Source organism: Echiichthys vipera (assembly GCF_963691815.1).
Source record: "Echiichthys vipera genome assembly, chromosome: 17".
In the NCBI taxonomy this organism is placed as follows: Eukaryota; Metazoa; Chordata; class Actinopteri; order Perciformes; family Trachinidae; genus Echiichthys; species Echiichthys vipera.
This window is the reverse complement of record NC_139842.1, coordinates 13,714,087-13,736,710: the sequence shown is the minus strand read 5'-3', so window position 1 is coordinate 13,736,710 and position 22,624 is coordinate 13,714,087. Positions and strand designations below refer to the sequence as shown.

At 40.2% G+C, this 22,624-nt stretch overlaps 1 protein-coding gene across 1 annotated transcript; it reads right to left on the bottom strand.

Annotated features, from left to right (window-relative positions):
* Nucleotides 1–1,973: 1,973 nt before the first annotated feature.
* usp36 (ubiquitin specific peptidase 36) lies at nt 1,974–21,647 on the bottom strand. The gene is made up of 20 exons (XM_083931066.1): nt 21,543–21,647; nt 17,617–17,882; nt 17,251–17,472; nt 16,236–16,346; nt 14,441–14,543; nt 11,838–11,905; nt 11,240–11,310; nt 11,046–11,128; nt 10,825–10,936; nt 10,590–10,730; nt 9,596–9,696; nt 9,361–9,499; nt 8,901–9,263; nt 7,928–8,152; nt 7,353–7,477; nt 6,555–7,238; nt 5,317–5,546; nt 4,886–5,074; nt 4,127–4,242; nt 1,974–4,014 (listed from the first exon to the last, which is right to left on the bottom strand). The coding sequence occupies exons 2-20, from the start codon at nt 17,867–17,869 to the stop codon at nt 3,883–3,885; spliced, it is 3,468 nt and encodes a 1,155-aa protein (XP_083787192.1). The 5' UTR covers nt 17,870–17,882; nt 21,543–21,647; the 3' UTR covers nt 1,974–3,882.
* Nucleotides 21,648–22,624: the final 977 nt, after the last annotated feature.

The following is a 22,624-nucleotide window of genomic DNA, read 5'->3' as shown; positions in this document are numbered from 1 at the left end:
AAATAAATCAGTGCATGAATAAATGTATAAATAAATAAATGCTGCACATTTATTTCTACATCTTTGTTCACCTACATTTATTTATATATGTATTTATGTGTCCATATGTTAATGACATAGGGGGTCCCATATATCCATGCATTCATCTATTTATTCATTTATTTCAGCATTTATGTATTCATTTATTCCTGTATTTATGCATTTATTTACTGAGACTTGAGTTATGTTTAGTCCTCCATAGTTTACTGCCTCTACTCTGTTTGTCAAAGTACATATTCATATTACAATTATAAGGAAATATTTTCTGGGCCATCGGGAATCGGTGCCATTTGGATGTCGTAGGCTGAGTGTTCAAAAGTAAACTTTGGTTGTTTTTTATTTCTCTACCCTGAATCTATTCTATTCCTAATGTGTAGCCTAATTAGAAATCTCATAAAATAAAGGAAACAAAGTTAGAGAACTAAGTGTCTTCCCAGGCCTTGAAGACACTCACAAGATGCTACCTCCTGTTGATCATGTGACTTGTGATCTGTCCCAAAGTTTTAGAGGAGGGAAAGTGCCAGAGTAACAGGACTGAGTGAAAACCTGGGGACACACTTAAATGAGATGCAAATATCTATAAAGGTTCTCTTTGTCACTTTCAAAAACTCTTGTCTTTAGTAACACTGGTTGAAATTAGTGAACTGCAGTCAGCATTCTCTTGATTAACAAAGCATACCCTTCTCCATTACTTATCTCTTAACTCATCTAGTAGAGAGGGTCATATAAATGAAGTGATGATATTTGTGCCGCATGGGTTCAGTCCCAGTTTTAGGCTTTTAATGCATGTCAGCCATGTACTGCCTTTCTTTATTCTGTCTTTGCAAACATACCTTCTACAAAGTAGAAATGTTTAAATATATATATATATTTATATCCTCCCTAGAATCCATAAATGATGCCCTGAAACCAAGTATATTATTCTGCAGTATGTCAGAGTATGCCTAAAGTGAACACACACTGTGTCTGAGTGCATTCTCAACCTGCCACGGAATGTATCCCCTCTCGAAAATGACACATTTTTGCCTTACCACCAAGTGTTTTATTTTGTGAGTACTTCAGATTATGCCCTAAAACCATGGTGAGTATGGAGTAGTTTCTTTTTTACTGTAAAGTTAGATGGGGGATACATATTATGCCAGACTGCAGTCTCAAACTGCCAAAAAGGTCCCCCCAGGATAAAATGCAAACTTGTAGATTTCTTTTTTAGATGTCAGAAAAACATACCCTAAAAAACAAACATTTCTATATTGTTTTAATCTCCTCTCCTCTCTAACACAGAATGCCCTGAAACCAATTATATTATCTTTCCAGTATTTCAGATTGTGCCAAAATAGAATACACACTTTGCCAGAGTGCAGTTACTTAATTAACTATGTAGAAGCTCTGCAATGACCTAACTTTAAGGTACAACCTCTTTGGACAAATATACATATTGTGGAATGAAGACTCTTAAAACACTTAATGGTCCGTGTATGTTGCGCAAATTAGCAACTTTTAAGACTTCCTAAAACCTTGAAGACACCCCGTTTCAATAGTCTATGGTTCACACCCCTTCCATATTGTCAGTATAAAATGGCGTTGCTTTAAAGTTTCAGCATCAGTGATGTAGGTGTTGGGCCTCAGCATCCAAGGGGAAAATACCTGTTAAAACTTCACTGAATGGGGCGTGTTCAGAAGTGTAAGCCAACCCATAGACAGCAGTTCAAGTTTTTGGGATTTTGATACTGCATTGGTGTAAAGTGTACTACCTCCTATCCAATTGCCATCATAAACATATCAAATTATCAGAAGATTATCCAAAGCAGTAGACAGAAAAATACACAATGAGCACAAAAGTCACAACTTTATTGCACCTTTATAGTTAACTAGTGTGGTAAGAGCCACTTTCATTATGAAAGGTTCCTTCCCTGGTCAGAAAAGGAGGTGCAAAATATATAGAGTTATCAATGCAAACATGTGGCCCGTCCATTTGCACTGGTAAATGTTCCTCTGCGTCAGTTTGAGAGTCACACTCGATGTCGACTTCATGACCGACGAACATGTCCTATAGAAATTAAACTGTCTTGGTCTTGCATGAAACAGACAACTCTCTTAAACACAAATGAGCTAACACATTTGCAGATTAAATCTCAAGTTAACCACCAACTGATCTAGGTATTAGTAGCACATTAAAGATCTGTCTTTAAATTATATATTTATAACTATCTATACTTTTTTTATAGCCAATTCAAGGCAACATTTCTAGAATGAAAATAACTGCATTGGCAATCTTTACAGCGTTGGAGGGAAATGGATAGCACAAGATGGACTGTACAGGCATCTATGCTGGCAAAGCATTTTCTTGTAATGTTAGTTTCACTACGCATCTGTGCCCGGTTGATGCAAGATGATCCTGTGGTGTCCACACCAGAAATACTTCGTATAAAACAGTTTCTACAGGATATACAGGATGCAAAATGGTGGTCCATGGAGAGGGACTATTCTGACATGAAACAGGAGTCTGATCAGAGATGAAAATGGGATATGGGATGTCTGGGTTCCTGAGTCTTTGCCCAGTTGATAGGTGATAAGCATGAGCATCAGAAAATTGCATAGAGATATAAGATAAAAGGGGAAAATAAATGATTAGCATGAGGCAGTCCCATTCTAACACAGTGCCCTAAGTATAAAATGTAACCCCTTTATTTCATTACATTGGTGAAGAACAGTTTGTGAAAGTTCAAATCTCCACACAGAAAGCTTCTGAACGCCGGTCCGATGAACAACTGCTCCTGTCGAGATCCACCCAACAACTTCTAACCTGCAAAACACATTCTGCACTAAGTTGCCAAAAAAAAAAAAACGTCCAGGTGAACAGAAAGGTGATAAATTGGTAGTGTCAACACTTCCACAAACAGTGTAACTGTTTAAGGTACAACCTCTTTGTACAACCGTTTGTGGAAAATCAACAGAACGTTCCTTTGTGGTCAAAAGTGTATTCACATCAAATCTGAAATAAACTGAATTTAAGGAGCAAAGAAGGGGACATGATAAAAAGATAGCACAACTCAAAACAAAAAGCATCGTTATACTTTTTACCAATTTAGACATGCATATTGAGAAATAAAGTGGCACTTTTAAAGCTTAATTTTACCAACAATATGCAGGCAAAATGTGGTCCTTAAAACAAGCCACATGGCACAGACACTGCAGCAAAAACAAATGTCAGCAGATAAAGGCATAAAATAGGAAAATCAAACAGAAATCTAAAAGAATATGTTTTAATGAATAAAGATTTTTTTAATTTGGTATATAATCATCTCGGGAGAAGGTAAAAGAAAGGGTTTTAATGTCCAACTTACTGAGCCTGTGTGTATGCTCTGAGATTGTGTACAGTTTCCAATACAAGTCGGCAAAAGTGTTGCAGGTACATTTTCTCATTCTTAATCTACTCATCAAATGATATTAACTGTACTGAAAGACTGTTGGGGCAATGACCAAGGCTCAACATACAGTCATTTGTTTAATATGGAGGCGTAGGGGTTTTTGTTAAATACTTGCATGCATAGAAAATCTTGAACCTCTCACTGTGGTATTTGGATTAAAAGCGGATGAGTCGTCAGTACTGAAGCCAACGTTTGTTTAAAATTAAGATATATTGGGCTGTCAGTTAGACTGTCAATGTAGCCAATGTTGCTTTTAAAATCGACTCCCATATAATTTAGGAATTTGGGTCTCCATTTAACACAAGGCAGAGAGATTTGAAAAAAAAAAAAAAAAAGTGAGAAAGGGTACAGAAGTCTGGTACACAGTATTGTCTTGATTTCCAGTCCGCAGTGACCTCAACCACAATCTGGACTCTCAGCGACGGACTCCAAAAACTCTCTTCCCTCCAGGTGTTACAGACCACTTGCTCCGCCTGTCCTGGATCTTCTGGAAGATGCTGCTGCCACTTCTCCACTTCTCTCTTTTATAGTTTTTCATTTTCTTCACCTGTTCATTCGTACAAAAACAAGGGGGAAAAGTTGAAGACGAGGGACAGCGACAATGGAGTTTAAGATCAGAAGACCTAAAGAAAAACTGATTTACAATGACGTTCCCTCACCTTTCCCTGGTCAAAGTCTTCGTCCCACTCGTCAATCACAGTGTCATACTTAGCATGGCGGACATCTTCAACAGCATCTCTACTAATAGCAGAGATCTCTCCATCCCAACTGAGGACTAGAGAAGACAAACAGAAATATAAAAATGCATATAAAAAAAAAAAATTCTACAAATTATAAATATATTTCAATACAATCCAAACCAAAAAAACAAATAAACAAAAAAAATCCTCTAACAAACTTTTTAATTTGAATTGAGTGAGTTATGAGATAAATGTAATTTATGGTGCTCTTATATCCGCTAGACTACCCCGTTTATATGGGTGCATGCCTTCCTTTGTGTGGAGCAAGCGGGAAAGTTAACTGTTCTTTTAAACCACAGTGACCGAAAAAAATATTTCAAATATGGATTGAAGCAGACTGTCGTTAGATATAAACTTGAGATTTTTAGAAATGACATCCATCTTTTATCAATAAATTTTGACTTTCCAACACTTGGATCATGTGAGTTAGGAAACAATCATAAGCAGCTACCACTGGAATCTAATTTTACAAATGGCATAATGATGATAATAATAATAATAGCGTAGCTTTATCTGCAAAGAGAGATATTGGGTTTAAATAGAATGAATAGACAGGAAAAAAAATTAAAATACGCACACCATTCGAATTTTGATTTAGACTTAAGTTGCCAACGTTATGAATGAAGCTTTGAATTATTCGGCACCGTCCTAACAAAGAATGTACAGAGCTTGTCTCACCGTTGGCTCCGTAGGCTTTATCTGTGGCGTTCTTGAGCAGCTCCTCTACCACCCCACTTGTCTTTTTCCCATCCCAGGCTACAGAAGCAGCACAGGTCGGGTTGTCTCCAAACTCACTTCCATCAGCTGCTGGCACCTTGCTGCACTTGTAGCCGTCCTTCACTTTGCTGTCCCAAACTACTACTGTAGCTGGATTTGAAACAATTGGCAAAAAATAAATAAAAGTGATTAAATCTGGCTCTCTCAAAAGTGAGTCATGTTCTCTTAGTATAATTGCGAAATGACTGGTCACATAAATGAGACTGTAGTGGTGCAATGATGTTTGATACAGAGCGGTAGATCGCTTTTATTTCTCTCATTGCAGTTAGCATCATATGAATGTATGTGCGTGTTTTTTTCCCCACCTGTACAGTGTGTGCACTCTCATATACCTGTGCTTTGTTTACTTATGTTGCCGTTCTCTGTGGCGTTCTTTTTGGAAGGGGGCTCCACTGCGTCAGGCTCATCGTTCTTTCCATCCGAGCATCGCCTGCTCTCCTCCCACAGTCCAACCTCTTCTTTTAGCCTCTTTTTCTTCTTCTTCTTGGCCTTGAATTTCTTTTTCAACATTGTTAAATCTCCTGTATCGTTCTGAATGACTACGGCCTTCACCTCGGAAGTGCTGGTGGGAAAAAGTCAAGTTCAGTAAGTCTATTACTCGCTGGCTGCATTTGTGGGGGTTTCTAGAAGTCAACTGGCTGTTATGGAAACAAAGTGATGAGCCTCTTCTTACGAATTATGAGCTTAAAATTAGCATCCCGGCAACACTTTTTGAACAGAAATGAATAGGCCTGTGTAATATTAATGCTTTTACTTAAACCGGAAGACATGTGTTGCCGTTAGGGATGGGTGTGTTTAGATACTCATCGGTTCTTTATCATTACTATTACATTAATTAACCATGTGCAGGTGGATTAGAGACTGCAGACAGAGATGATTGAAATATTGCTTTTATACATGACTGGATGCAGCAGGTAGATCTACTTAGCCTATAGTTGTAACTTAAAGCTAAGGCTATACAATTAGGTCTAATTTAGCTAATTTTTGCTATCTACAATAACAGTGCCTAGAGTTCTGCTTACCTTCTGAAAAGACCGTCACGCCTGTTGAACAGGTGCATTGATAAAGTACTGGCTTTCTTTTTTTTTCTTTAGCACAGCATGTCCCTCTTCAACATTTTTGTTTTTAACCTCTTCAGCCCCTCCAGGTTAGGAATAGTGAGAGCCATAGCTTTAAATCCCTAGACCGAACTATTTTTAATCAATATACTGTTATATATTGTGATATGGCGAGCGAGGCAAAATATTGCAAAAATATGAAATCTAATTTTAGGAAAACTATCACCTTATGCAGTGAGGTCAAGCTTAAAAAAAAGTTCTCACTACATTGAAATGGCTACTATGGGGACAAACATCGCAAGTGAATCCTATTGAGTTCATTGCATCCACAAGCTTTTCTGTTTTACCCAATTTATGACATTCTAAGACTGTTTAGGGACCCCAGTATGCAGACATACTCACAGTGTTTGTCAGTTTTTCCCTCGCCAAAATTTACCCTAATTTCGGAGCATTATTCAGTCCCCTTTCCCGACAAGCTAGCATGGCAGCATACATCATAAACTTCAACCAACCTCTCCGGTGCAGAGCATGCTGAAGTCGTGTCCTGCAGAGCATCCAACAGACGCATCTTCTTTTTCTTCTTCTTCTTCAACTTTACAGAGTCCTGTCCCTGTTCTTTCTGATTTGACTCACAGTGCGTTGGGGTTGTGGCAGCTGACTGAGACTTTTTCTGAGACTGTTCTGTATCTGGATGGGATGTAAGACTCCACATGCCACCCTGACACCAATCTTCTTCCTGGTTTGATGTGTCCAGGTGAGACAGGACACACTCCCTCACTTCAACTTTCTCTCCATCTTCGTGCTCCTTCTTTTGCCTTTTCTTTTTTTTCTTTCGCTTCCTCTCGCTGGCTGATTCCACGGGGTGGGCCTGCGTCACTGTAGCTGGAGATGTCACTGGCTCGGCGTCAACCTCAGAATGCCGCCGCTTCTTTTTCTTCTTCTTCTTCTTTTGGCTGACGTTTTGAGCTGGAGCGCTCTCAAGGTCTGATTCTTGGACCAAGGAGCTGAGGTTGTTGGAAGACTTGGGGCTCTTTGGGCCGGCACTGTGAAGCCCGTTGGTTTTGGGAGAAAGGCTGGCGTTTGTTTTTTGCAGTGTGGAGAGAAGGGACTGTTTCTGAGAGCTTTGCTGTTTGAAGGGTCTACTTGAGTGGACAAAAGGTGATGACTGGACTTTAGGTGAATGGAATGGACCAGCTCTGGGAAAAGAATAAGAGATCTGAATTTACACTGCGGATTTTCATTTGCGATGGAGGAACTAATTTCTTGTGCTTTTCCTGTGATTCATGTGACGCGGGGTTGAGAGTTCGTACCTGTGAGTGTGAGTAGGTGAGGCAAAGGTGAAGGGGTTAAGTTGATTTTGATGCGTGGGGTCACTGGACAGCTGACGTGGCAAAGGGGGCAGAGCATCAATGCTGCTCGGTCTCCGGCTGCGAGCCTGCAGTTATCGACATAAATAAAAACTTGGTGGTCTAAAAAAAATAGCCATGAATGTGACAAAAATAAGGAAGAGAATCAAAATAAAGGAAGAGGAAGATTAAAAAGGATGGCAGGAAAAGATGGAGGGAGGGAAACAAAGAGGAAAGGGCATGGCACAGAAGAATTAGAAATGGTTAGAAAAAAAGAACAAACTAAAGGAAAAGTAGACAAACTCTAAACAAGTGCTACAGTGTGGTTGATTAGACAGGCACACTGGAGAAAAAACACATTCTATACAGCAGAAAATAAACTAGAAAAGGAGGAGATTACTTGCCTGTATAAAACTACTTATTGAAATCAATGATCAAATTTGGGATAGCAGTGTAGAGTGAGGCAACAGGAAACCAAGGTATCATGAGCTTTCACTAAGACAGGAGGTGGTGCTGCTGCGGATGGGAATGAAGTTCACCTTCTTCGCTGACAGGGCCAGTTTCTTGGCAGGTGGAGGGGACATGGTGCTGGTGGCTTCAGATGAGATGTTGTTGAGGGCTGGGGTTTTTATTTTTGCCGTTTTCTGCTCCTCTGTGCTCTGAGAGCGCTCCATGCTCTTGGCTGGAGAGGCCAGGCCATTAGAACCTTTCCTTGGGGTGGAGGGAGTATCTCCTACTGGCGCACTTTTGGTACCCACTGAGTCCTGACCACAAAAAAAGGCAAGCAGAGGTTGTGGTTATTCTACACTTGGCCTGAAAAGACGGTTATGCATCTCCATTATAAAAAAAATCTGCTCCAATGCCATTTTACACATTCTATTCCATGTACAGTTTGCATCTCAGGAAATGAGACTTTTACAGTCAAAAGGGACTATATGATGTTGTACGCACACTTTATAGGAACAAAATATAGGAAATTTGAATTAGAGCTGAATAATTGATCAGTTCATTTGTTAGTAAATCGGCAAAAAGGTATTTGGTATCTATTTTGATAGTCAGTCATTTAAGTAATTTTTTTATTTTCCCAAATGTGAGAGCAGGCCTCTTTTCTTTTGTTTTATTATTGGAAAATAAATACATTTGGTTTTGGAGTATTATGAATTGCTTTGATGAAACAAGCAATTTTCTAGATTGCACCTTTGGCTTGAATAGATTGTTATGGCTAATTTCTTTTTACCGATTAATCACTTACCTAAGAAAATAATAAGCAGATTAATCTATCATCAAAAGTATTCACATGCTAATATCGTACGGAGATGTTCTAGTATACATTATGAACAACATGGACTACTGCAGCTTTAAGACTTTCACATCTAGTCTGGATGATAATACTTCGGCACATTTTGGTGCACCAAGACCTTGATGATGTAATATGATGATAAAAAAGCTGCAGTGATCCTGCCTTTGAACTAAGATTTGTGTTTATCTGTGCTTTCCCAGTGCAAATATTACCTTTGAGTCAGAGGTGTCAGCAGAGGAAGAGTCAGACAAAGACTTAAATGAGGTAGACGCTGACATGCCTCTGCCCTCGCCACCTTGCTTTTTATCACCCTCTGTCCTGCCGACTCCGTTGTTGGAAGGGGTCGGAGTGCTGCTGCGGGACTGCGCTTGGTTCTGAGGAGATGGCTTCTTCAGCTTCTTGAAAGGCTCCTCGATTACCGTGGGTCCACCTGGCAGCTTCGGAGGGCCATTGGAGGATGACGTCCAGTTGGAAAGTCTGGGCTGTGGCTGAGAGCTCACACCATTCCTGGAAATAGGCAGGCCCAAACCACCATCCATGGACTGGATCTTACGCAGTTGTGCAGGCTCGAGTTTCTGAAAAGGGGAGTATGGTATTTAGAACTTGGATTAAAAACTGGGCATGTCAAATCCACATGTCTAACAGTGAGCCGGATATCATCCTGTGTCATACCTTTGTGACCTGCGGAGAGGAGAGCGGCCCGTTCAGGTTGGCCCTCTTTATCTGTTCAGATGACGCACTGTTCTTCCCAGGATGCAACATCCCCTGCTTGGTGCTCTGTCCATCTGCATTCTTCTTGGTTTCAGGGATCCTTTCATATACAAGACAAAAGACTGGTTAATTCAATTATAATTCAAGACAAAACCTTGTTTTCTCTTATCTCTTACAGCCCTTCACGGTATCTTACCTCAGGTAGAAAAGCACGTAAGCCTGCTGGTTCAAGACCACTTTGATGTTACTAGAGTGCACCATTGAATCATTCATTTGGTACCATTGTCCGTTGCTTGCCTAAGAGGAAACAAGGAAGGGATAAAACTATCAAATGAAGCAGGCAGTGAAATTATTAAATTCTTTTTCAAATGTACAATTAAAAACATAAAAAAAAACAATCAGAAACAGACACAATCCGAACAGAATGCTAACTAAGGGCGCACTCACACTGTCCATCTGTACCGTGCCCAAACAGGTTTCAAAGGTAAAGTCTAGTTCGTTTGACGAGTGTGAGTGCAACCGTACCGCGCCTAGCTGCAGCACGCTCGCTGGCCACGGAGCGTTTGGGAGAGGTGGGCTTTTGTAAAGCACGTTTGCACATGTACGAGCACGAGGCCTACGGCGGTTCTGACGTTATTTCATGTGCACCTGTTCGAACATAGAAAAGAAGATGAAGAAGAAAAAAAAAGACGGACCATGCGCGGACGTTGGTGTGATGCGGAGGTGGAGTGTTTACTGCAGATTTGGTAGGATGAAAATATTCAAAAACAGTCGACAAGACGCACAAAAATTCAGAGGTCTATGGAAAGATTTGTAAACAAAGTGACGCATGGCGATGACGTCAATCAATGCGTGTGACGGGTTATGGCGTGATGGTACGTATAGGCAGGCAAGAAGCATTAAGATTTCAACAGCCATTTAATGTTTCTATCCATTATTCTATATGCTTATTTATATATCATTCCTGTAATATCAATCCTACGGGTATGTTGGAAAAGATATTTACTTTGAGCCTTTAAGAGCAGCCCTTGTGTTTTATTTGCCTTGATTAAATTCCTTTCTTTGTTTGTATTAAACTCTATTGTCTGTCAATGTCATGTTTCGGACCGTCGAAAACAAGGTATTTCAATACGTTTATCCTCAGATTTTGATTTTTTTTTTTTTTTTTTTTAAAGTGCATTTCCTCTTACCTTGACATAGCAATAGTAGTGGCCAGCGTGACAACTGTAGCCAGAATGCACCAGAACCGCATAAAGGCCGTACATAACAGGATCGCCTGAGCTCTGAGACATGTAGGGACGGATGTTCAGAAATTCTGGGTAACCAACATCCTGAAACAAAACAAAGTACAGACAGAATATGAGATTAAATGCAACAAGACGGCTCTTTTAAAAACAGCTAATACTGTGATAATCCTTTGTTAACCTTTGTTATTTTTCCTCCGCTGAAGTTGGCGAACCTCTTCAATGAAACGGTCAGTACATTAGATGTTCGATGGACTGTGAAGCGCTTGGTCGCTGGCACTTTCTTTTTGCACCTGGTGAGAAACATAATAATAAAAAGTCATGATCCAAAAAGGACATCTAATGTGAATAAACAAAATCACTTTTTTTAAATCTCCTGCAGGTTTAAAATTGTGCACTTACTTGGCACACATGTAGGCATTCTCTCCGCTTAGTATATCTGGTTTGACAAACAGTTCCAAGGCTCTCACAATGTTTGCTGCTTGCTGAAAGACAAAAACAGATGGATACATGTTGTTGCTGAGGTTGAGTTTTTAAAAGTATTATGTAATATTTCCACAGAAATCAAGGTTATATTGAGATCTTGCGTAATGTACCCGAATCTCCACAGCGATGTCCAAGTAAGGGTCGTATGTGTCTGACACACTTTTACAGACAGAGCATTTCACTGAAAGACAAAATAAAAATAAAATAAAAAACATGACTCTTGTGGCTGATTAATGTCAATGTGTGTTGTAACAGGACGATCAGTGATTACTGGAATATTTCACACAAGTTGTACTTCCTGTAAACAGAAGACTATCAATAACCTCAAACCAACTGCCTCCGACAGATCAAACATCCAAAGGGAAATACCGTTATATGGTGCGCTCTTCTCAATGTTTAGATCTCAGATCAGATTATTATTAGTTACTCGCCAGAACTTACACTTGCAAACACATGAAAATATACTACAATTTTACAAGTGGCTGCTCAATATGAACTTTCTGCATCTTAAAAGCCGCATGTGTGAAGGCTGCATAAAGAGCAATATACTACATGAAGCTGGATTAGCAATATATATTTTGTTTACACATCCATCCAGTCTGCCAGGTAATAGATCAGTGATGAAAAAAAGCAACAAATGTTGAAATTCATATAAAGTGCACAAATCTAGAGCCAATATTTTTCTGTCTGTGAAAAAAAAGTCAATACCTCTTGACCTGAGGTAACCTCCAAAGATCTGGTGAACCAACGTCGTGGCCTGGGTCTGCCTGTCAAGCCTACAAACAGGAAGAAAGAAATCATCGAAACAGCATTCATCACATCATAACATGCACCGGTCCATTTTCTGCTGCTTATCCCCGGCTAAACCGCAGTGGCAGCAGGCTAAAAAGGGTAGTCCTGCCATGTTCCAAAGCCAGATAATGTTCTCTCCAGCATGTTCGGGGTCTACCCCACGGTCTCTACTACTAACACGTGCCCACAAAAGCCCCAAATAGAGGATTCCAGGAGGCATCCTGATTAGATGCCCCGAAAATTATCTCTAAGGGTTAGCCACGGTGCGGAGGGAAGTCATTTTAGCCGCTTGCATCTGTGATCACATTCTTTCAGTCAGCACCGAAAGCTTGTGACCATAGACGAGGGTTGGATACACTGGTAAATCAAAAGTTTTGCCTTCAGTCTAAGCTAACATCTCTGCTGATGCCGCACCAATCTGCCTGCCAATGGATTTTGGTTCCAGGTCCATTGCCACTGCTGGAGGTGTCCACCTCCTGCACAAGCTCAGGTTCCTTCCTTCCCCAGCACATAGCTAAATATAGTAAACAGCAGCATGCTCTGACAGAGCTAATTGTGCTGTTCTTCGTGGGCATGCCCAGCGTGCCAGGCCTACAGCAGATAACCTTATTTGAAAATCCGAGAAGGCTTGATGTCAGACCGCCAACAGGTAGAAAAAACGGTCTGAAAAAAGACAGTGACAGCAGCCTGTATCCTGAGCAGATCTGCTCATGGGGGGTTAGACTAGTTACCTCATTATTTGAGACTTGGTCAATTTTAACATGAACATCTGACATTATAACAAGATTCATATATATATACAGTGGGTACGGAAAGTATTCAGACCCCCTTAAATTTTTTACTCTTTGTTAAATTGCAGCCATGTGCTAAAATCATTTAAGTTCATTTTTTTTCCTTTTAATGTACACACAGCACCCCATATTGACAGAAAAACACAGAATTGTAGACATTTTTACAGATTTATTAAAAAAGAAAAACTGAAATATCACATGGACATAAGTATTCAGACCCTTTGCTGTGACACTTGTATATTTACCTCAGGTACTGTCCATTTCTTCTGATCATCCATGAGATGGTTCTACACCTTCATTGGAGTCCAGCTGTGTTTAATTCTAATGATTGGACTTGATTAAGGAAGCCACACACCTGTCTATATAAGACCTTACAGCTCACAGTGCATGTCAGAGCAGATGAGAATCATGAGGTCGAAGGAACTGCCTGAAGAGCTCAGAGACAGAATTGTGGCAAGGCACAGATCTGGCCATGGATACAAAAACATTTCTGCTGCACTTAAAGTTCCCAAGAGCACAGTGGCCTCCATAATCCTTAAATGGAAGACGTATGGGATGACAAGAACTCTTCCAAGAGCTGGCCGTCCAACCAAACTGAGCAATCGGGGGAGAAGAGCCTTGGTGAGAGAGGTAAAGAAGAACCCAAAGATCACAGTGGCTGAACTCCAGAGATGCAGTGAGGAGATGGGAGAAAGTTCAAGAAAGTCAACCATCACTGCAGCCCTCCACCAGTCAGGGCTTTATGGCAGAGTGGCCCGACGGAAGCCTCTCCTCAGAGTAAGACACATGAAAGCCCGCATAGAATTTGCCAAAAAACACATGAAGGACTCCCAGACTATGATAAATAAGATTCTCTGGTCTGATGAGACAAAGATAGAACTTTTTGGCCTTAATTCTAAGCGGTATGTGTGGAGAAAACCAGGCACCGCTCATCACCTGCCCAACACCATCCCTACAGTCAAGTGTGGTGGTGGGAGCATCATGCTGTGGGGGTGTTTTGCAGCTGCAGGGACAGGACGACTGGTTGCAATTGAAGGAAAGATGAATGCGGCCAAGTACAGAGATATCCTGGACGAAAACCTTTTCCAGAGTGCTATGGACCTCAGACTGGGCCGACGGTTCACCTTCCAACAAGACAATGACCCTAAGCACACAGCTAAAATGACGAAGGAGTGGCTTCGGAACAACTCTGTGACTGTTCTTGAATGGCCCAGCCAGAGCCCTGACTTGAACCCAATTGAGCATCTCTGGAGAGACCTCAAAATGGCTGTCCACCAACGTTCACCATCCAACCTGACAGAACTGGAGAGGATCTGCAAGGAGGAATGGCAGAGGATCCCCAAATCCAGGTGTGAAAAACTAGTTGCATCATTCCCAAGAAGACTCACGGCTGTATTAGCTCAAAAGGGTGCTTCCACTCAATACTCAATACTGAGCAAAGGGTCTGAATACTTATGTCCATGTGATATTTCAGTTTTTCTTTTTTAATAAATCTGTAAAAATGTCTACAATTCTGTGTTTTTCTGTCAATATGGGGTGCTGTGTGTACATTAATGAGGAAAAAAATGAACTTAAATGATTTTAGCACATGGCTGCAATTTAACAAAGAGTAAAAAATTTAAGGGGGTCTGAATACTTTCCGTACCCACTGTATATATATATATATATATATATGACAAAAACTAAGGAAAAGCATAACCCCTTTAAGAAAAAATAATAAAGACTTACTTAGGGTAGCCATTGAGACAGGCTTTCTGCATGGCATCGATGGTGTACCGCAAAAATTCATGGGCATCCTCTTGGCTTCCAAAGCGGAAATGTCTGGCAATTTCTGTGGGAGACAAAAGAGCGCGTTAGCTTTGTTCAAATTAAATCTTACCAACCCTGAGTGCATTAAAAAAAAGAGGTTTAATGACAATAAATCAGATTTTAGCTACACCATCTCCTGAACCAGGAGAGTTCAGAGTAGATATTGCAAAATGTTTTACCAGTAAATAATGAGCATTGCTTTAAGTTTATTAACCATTGCTTTGAAATTTAAGAAAAGGTGAGCCGATGTGTGTTATTCACCGCACAGAATCAAATGTTCGTTACATATATGCCCACATTTTTGTCAAAATCAACAGACATATGGACAACATAGGAACAGCAGAGCAGCAAAGGAAACATTTTAACAAGTCTTTATTCTACCAACATTTATATTGTCTAAAAATAAGTTTCTTAAAACAACAGAGAAGAGGCTCAATAAAAAACAGCTCTAATTCATAACCTGACAACTTCCTGTCAGCAGTGAAGGATGCAAAATGACACAAACAAGTGTGTTTCATAATATTATAGACCAGCAGAATATAATGTGGTTATAACTATTCAAGATGTTTACACATGACAATAGAGCACATGGGCAGATTATATAGTCATAAGCAGTAAAGATAGTTTATTTCATATGTTAAGATTAACAAGTAAACTTTGCTTTACTGGGTTCTTATAGCTGCTATACGGTTAGCATCTCAGACATGTAGTTCAATGACCTCATAAGCAGCTTACGCACTTCCGCAGACTGACGACTCATCAAAAAGCCAAAGACATTAGAGATAATGTAGCTCTAAACCAGCCTCTACTATTATTTTCCTCATGGAAAAAATGGAAAGTGTGAGCTGGAAGAATTATGTGGTCATCACTAGATTCCCTGCATAGCATCCCTGCGCATTTACGAGTCCTTCCAGAATGGGAATGGGGGAATAAGACACCATGATCTAATGACATGTTCAGGGCACATCTCAGAGATTGGGGAGACATGTTGTGAGGCGCTGGCTGTGAGATCCTGGGGTGATTTTAGTGGTCAGTGGTAGTAAGTGCTTTCAATTTAAGTGTGATGAGATTGGGCTGTATTTGTATTTTTTTTTTTTAGGGGGAGGTGCTGAGCAAGAGGCACAGATGTTGAATTCCGTTGATGTTGATTTTCATTGTATGCATTTACATTGTTCAAGCTGTGGAGGGACATTTCTAACGGTGGGGGTGGCCACTAGCTAGGTAACCGTAAGAATGCATACAGTACATCTCTAAACCCTGGTTGAAAAGGAGAGAGAAAAGGTGGGACTGTACATTTTTGTGCTAAAGCTGCTCCTCTCAGTCCGCAGTCACAAGGAGACAGAGAGGGCATTGGGGGGAGGAGGGGGGTGAAGGGGGAAGGGAGAGACAGAAAAAGAGGCGCATGGGAGGTGGAGACATCATTGCAGCAGCACATAAGGAAGCAGCAGGCAGGTAGGGAGGGAGGGGATGGGTTGAGGGAGGACTCCTGTGAGACCAGAGCAGCACAGTACCTCACCGTGTCAAGGTGCAACTCACACCTCATCTCTACTCTCTACATGCTGTTCATTCACAGCCTGCAGTCTCACCGCTCCACTTTTGCACTGCAGTTACTGGCTGTTACCGGCTGTAACGCCTGACACAACCTACATTGGAAGTAGCAAGCACAAAACGGCTCAGACACAATCACAGTGTTGGAGGAAGCTGGTGGTCTTACTTTTCAGGTCTCTGATGAAGGTGACAGGCTTGATGGCATTGCCTGTGTTGGCAAAGGCTTGAATGATATGGTTCTGCATTATACAGATCATACAAAAGCCTGACTGGTGACCTGAAACAGACAACAACAAAGAAAATCTGAGCCAAGTAAAAAAAACACACATTGGACTAAAAATCAAAATCAGGCTGATTTTATAGACAGAAATAAGTCTGTATAACATAGCAACATTAGAGGCAACAAGTTAATTATCGTCTGATTTTATTTTATCAATCAAATATTCAGAATGATATGCATGTTAGAATGTGAAAATTGTATGAAAAAATAATGATTTGGATTATTTTATAAGTCTATTTGAATTACTCTTTTGTATTTACTTCAAATCTGGGTGAGAATCACTGCAAAACCAATCTGCTCCTTTTTTTTTTTTTTTTTAAATCCAAATATTTGATGAAAATGATGAGTCTTACATACAGTTTGCCTTAACAGTGTCATGGTTGAGGGGCCTATATCAGGGATGTTGTCCCTCATAACAAACTTGGGCACGTCAATCAATTAAGTGTGGCTCCTGAATGGCTTTGTCACCTGTAATTCCTTGGCACAATTAGCCTTGATGCATCTGCAAATTGGTTTCACTGGTCTGGACCAAGGAATTATTTAGGGTGCTTACTATTTTACAATTTAACCTAGAGCACTGAAACTTTGAGGTCAGCGAGTCTTTGTTGTCTTGGCTTGTTAAAAAGGTTAAGTCAGCAAATAATAAGACTGCTGAATGTTGAATGAATAAATCTTAGGCTGAACAAACTAGCCAACCGAAGCAGCTGTTTTTGTAGTTCAGCTGCGTTGGCTTGCATTCCACAGTGACATTCAGAAACGTGTCTGCACATATGGTAACAGTAGCAAAGTTAAAAGTAATTTCCAAATCATAACACTATGTGGGTGTAAATATGAGTGAATGAGAGTGTAGATGCTGTGAGGCTGGCAGCATTAAAGAGCATGATTCGATTCGAATACTCACAGGCACGGCTGTGCTCCTTTGAGAGTAAGTAGTTGGCAAGTGGTGGGGTGTAGGTGAGACACTGCACTGTGGAGTTGAGGAAGCAGGTGTTGCCTAGGTTGTGGAGACCGGCTCCCACCCTGTACACACGCTCCCATTTGAGGGTAAGCTTGTTCCCTGGAAAGAGCATCTTCTGTGGGGCAGGGATCCCATCGCTCTGGCCCCCAGTTATGTTCTCTGAGACTGAAAGAGGAGTGCAGTCAATTTTGTGATATTATCAGAACAGTAATACAGAAACTTTTATGGCTAGAACCAAAGGAAAAAGGGTGAATATGGAAAATGTCAAACTATCAAAATCTCAGTTTTGAATTCAATTTGAGAGCTTACCTTGCCTCTTTATTTGGGTAGGCTCTGTGGCCTTCTGGCCTGTAGCGCCCTCATTCCGGGGATTGAGGATCACATACTTGTTCTTCAGGCTGTCCAGCTGATAGGAAAAACCCTTGCTGGCAGGCTCAAACTCTATCTTCTGCAAGAGTACTTTCTTGGCAGAAGAGGCCAACAGTTTGTTAAGATCACCCTCATCGCCCGTCTCCTTTCTACCAGGTTTTAATGCCTCCTTAAGTTTATCCACTATCGGCATTGTTGGAACATCACTGCGGAGAAAGTTGGAGTGAGTGTCAGTGTCAAACTGTGAGCCCACATGAATCTGCACAAAACAAGTAACACTAATTTCAATAATAAAAAGGTATAATCACATGCCATCTTATTAGGTCTACACCCTAATCAAAAGCACCCAACAATCACTAAGTTGGGACTGTAATTGCAGGCAGTGTAAATAGCCCTCTGAACTGAACAGTGGCAAAACTAAACTTTCAGATAATCAAATAAATGTTCAATTTATCGCTCAGATAATCATTTAAGTGCCCAATAATGGCTTCTCAGGGCTACATATCCTGACGTGGCTCCACAAGAGATATAAGGACTGAATGCATCTGAGGAGCCAGCTGGGTCTTGGCAGCTGTCCCCACAGTTACACAAGACAGCAGACGTTGGTATTATAGGGTGACGGAGAGTGTATGAGAAAGAGAGAGGGAGATTAGAGCACATGAGGTGTAAACAGTTGCTGTTAACTGCCAGGTAAAATTCTCATCTATTTATTTTGCTTGCATCAATGTTTTTATTGTTATCTTCTATCAGCTGGCACGGTCCCTTTAGTAGGAAGCATTTTGTCAGTGATATGAGAGATAAAAAAACCAACAACATTGGAATAAAAGAAACAATTTAAAACATTTGCATTGTTTGTCTTCGATCACATTAAATACAGTGTAGCCGAGTGTACTAAAAGGACCATTTCAGTGTAGATAACAACAATCGTTTGCCAGAGTCAGCCCAGATAATTACCTTTGACGTGTTATTTTCTACGAAAGGCAGCAGGCTGGCAAAATGTATTCAATGCTGATCGAGGACTGAGTAAACAAGTAATTCAGTGTACATCTCAGGATGTAGCACTGGTGCTTCAAACACAACAAACCCTCCTTAAAGTGAAAGCACCACACCATGTAGATGTTACAGTACAACACTTAAACACCAAAGGCATAGAGCACCGTGAGAGTCGTGCTCATCAGAGTGGGCAGTGACGTCATGAAGAAGGAAGGAGGGCTGAACATGCATTGTATGCACAAGGGCACACTGACCTTCACGTGCCGTTGATACTGATACAAAAACGACACAGCCCACAGGGACACAGCTAACTGCAGTGATGCAACTGCACGACCAGGGGCCAATATTAGTACCCTGACCACAACACAGGTATTTAATCAAATCATTATGTAACAACAATTAGTCTATATCTTTTGCACACATACATCTTCTTTGTCACAACAATGAGCTTGTCCTCAAAAGTTGTTTTTTTTATGTTTTCAGGTAATATTCGTTTATTATTCACCAGTAGTGATATCTATGCATCTGTTACTGATGAGTTTCTGCCTCATCTTTCCATGTTTGAATACCACCACCAATGAGGATGTCAAATCACTGTGTCCAAAAAATACTGACATTTTAAGAGGTTTGCATTCAAGTTTATCAAAGTCTCTGGTTAAACTGTTTCAAACAAAGGTTGTGTGTCTAATTTGTAATGACCTCTCAATATGAACATCGAAACAAGTTTGTTCTCTTTCTTTCAACCTCCAATGACTAAAACTATAGTCTGCTTTCCTCATATTTTGGGAGGTACCTCTCATAGTGACACGCTTAGATGCAAGTTGTAAATGTTTTTTGCGACTTGTAGAACTGCATCTAATAATGCAATCACAGGCCAAATATCAGCAAAAAGCTGTCAGTTTCGAAGGCTTCTGACAAAATGTAGGTATTAATATGTGTAAATATAGATAAGCACATCATATTAGGACATCTACAGAAATGAATGGAAAATCAACAAACTTCCCAGAGCCTAAATGAGACGGGCTGAATTGTTGCAAACACGTTATTTCAACCAAATTTCTATAGAGCTTTTATGTCAGACTCTGAACAGCTCTAGAAATGCAAAAATGCACTAAGTCTTTTAAACGCCTGTGTTTCAAATATACAGAATATATTTGAGTGACCCACCCAAATAAATTTGTAGCTAAAGAAGATTTTTTGCTTTTGTATTTTTTTTTTCCTCCGTTCATTTTAAGTCTGTGTGAAAATACAGTTCAAAGTGCAGGCTACTTAAAAAGTCTGCGAGAATGGTACTTAGCAGTGATAGGCCGATACAGCGGCCGATATTTGCGCTTTTTAGGTGTATCGGCATCGGCCCATGCGGGCTGCTGCGTTCACCAATACTTTTTTCATGGCATTATTTACAGATAGGCGTGCACAGGCAGGCACTGTTTTTTTGTTTTAAATTGAGACTTGTAACATTTGTTAACCCCATTTTGTAATTTTTATGATGTAAATAGAGAGAGCAGAAGTATCGGCTCCAAATATCGGCTTGAGAAAATTGCCCGTCCGTATCGGTCATCGGCTAAGGCTGATGAAGAAAATAAAAAAAGAAATTGGCATGGCCGGTTGATCCCTACTTATAAATAAAACACTGTGCTATAGCAACCACAGTTATCGAGCTGCACAATACAAAAAAATTAAATTGTGAAAATAATCAGCTCATTAATACATGGTAGAAAAAATAACGTTAGTTGCAGGTCTAATATTAGTGTTAACTAAATGATGTCCATATCCTGGATCATAGATAAAAGTGACAACTTTCACCGGCAAAATAGAGCTCACTATCATGCAGTGGCTTTCAAAAAATAATATTATTATAATTACGACTGATAACACAGAAGCAAACAAAGATCATGTGAATGGGCATGTCGAGATTCTAAGACATACCATTTGCCCATTCACGTGTATCTATTTTCATCCTGATTCTTAAATTTTAGTTTACCATATTATATTTTATGCTATTCATATTGAAAGGTTATTGAAAGCTGCTAAACTGTGTTTGGTTGTCCTACAATAAAGAAATTCTAGTTCTAAGCGCCCAGATATGGGGAGCAACTAGAGTAGCATTATACTTCATTTATTAAAATAGGTACAGCTTTATTTTTGGGCAGATTGTCTAACCAAAGCAATTGTGCTGCTGACACAAATATAGCTGCCGGACCAGTCATTAATATTTAAATGACAACAGCAACCAAAAAGCAGACTAGAATAACAAATAAGCTCCTCAAATCACACTCGTGGACTGAGATTGCGAACGATGGAGTTTATTGGGAGCACCTGAAGGCAACACGGCTATTGCTGTCACTTCTAAAAATCGCTCCATTGTTAATAGTTAATACAAAACCACTTAGCAGCCCGATTTCACTGATATTCAATTATGATCGTTGTCGCCTCGGCTACCAGGCAGCCTGTGTAAGTTACACCAGCTGGAGTCAACTCAGGGCCACTCGTCAAAGCATGCTAGGTGGCTAACTAATGTTAATGTCGACCGGAACGCTTTCATCTTTGGGGACAAAACATCGTTGTTACTATGCCATATGCTTCTGTCCTTATATGTTCTTCTATTTGTAATATTTGGCCATTTCCTGCTGTCTGTCGATCGTTTTCGGTCTTTTTTTCCTGACAGAAGCAGCACGAATTAGCTAGTGCGCTAACTTAACGTGGCGAGAGCCTCTAGCTACCCTCAGTGTGGGTTAGCATCTCGGCGTCCAGGTGGTTAACAGTCTCCTGCTGCTACATTATGTCTGTTTGTTATAAATAAACACATAAATCATCCTGGAAACATATGCTAACAAATATTACGTACATTCAAAAGGCGGCAATTCTCTCACCTGTCGTTCTATCGTCCAAAAACGTGTAACAGTGGAGGGGTCTTCTTCCTCAGCTATAGCTCTCGGGTCTGGTATTTTCGCCCATGCTGCATTGTCAGAGGGCGGTGACAGCAATGATTGACAGGAATGAGAAGCCAATTGGAGAACGGGTCACGGCGTAACACAAAGGTTCAGCCAATCAGCGCTTAAACTGACGCAGCGCTGTCGGGAGAGAACACCACACGTGACTTCCAACCAGCCGCTGTTTATCCTTATCCATTGATGCTATCGGTGCGATACATGGTACCAATTTTTAATAACAAGAGACAAAGGGCGCCGATAAATCCTCGATCTCATGCTGCAGTTATATTGGGCTTGACTCACGTATAAGCAGAATAGTCACTCCTCTTACTGTAGCCTCAGAGAAAAGATTGAAGAGTGCATTTTCATCTCTTAAACAAACTTAAATAAACGCAAGGCGATGTAGCAGTGTTATAGGCTACACTGCTTTTACTAACTACTTACAAATCATGTCATATCGTTACATCCTGAGGGTGTCAGCCTTACAACGATTGCACAGTTGTGCACATGTACAGGCTCGTGAAGGAAATACCCGTGAATGTCACACGTTATCTCCACTAAGCGGCAGCAGATTGCTGTTAGTGTCGCAAAGCAGAACGACTGTCCCTGAGCAGTGGTGGAAAGTAACCAAGTAGTCTACTGTACTTAAATACAATTTTGATGTACTTGTAGTTTACTTGAGTAATTCCATTTTATGCTACTATATTTTTCTATTCTACTACATTTCAGAGGAAATATTGTACTTTTTACCTCACTACATTCATTTTTATTTTAGGTACCAGTTATTTTACAGATTCATATTATTAATACAAAATAATAGCATAATATATAGCATGCATAAAATAGAATGCATTGTTATAGATGAAGCAACACAACACTATATAAAATAAATACAATTACCCCCCACATATTCTAAAATGGACCATTCTGCATAATGAGTACTTTTACTGTTTGTAGGTCTACTTTAAGTACATTTTGATGCTGATACTTTTGTACTTTTACTAAGTAACATTTTGAATGCA

Coding starts and splice junctions, on each gene's coding strand:
- usp36 (XM_083931066.1), bottom strand. CDS start 17,869: ATGCCGATAGTGGATAAACTTAAGGAGGCATTAAAACCTGGTAGAAAG. Junction 11,311..11,837: donor AGGTTACCTCAGGTCAAGAG/GTATTGACTTTT, acceptor TTTGTCTTTCAG/TGAAATGCTCTGTCTGTAAA. Junction 5,075..5,316: donor CATAAGTAAACAAAGCACAG/GTATATGAGAGT, acceptor TTTCAAATCCAG/CTACAGTAGTAGTTTGGGAC.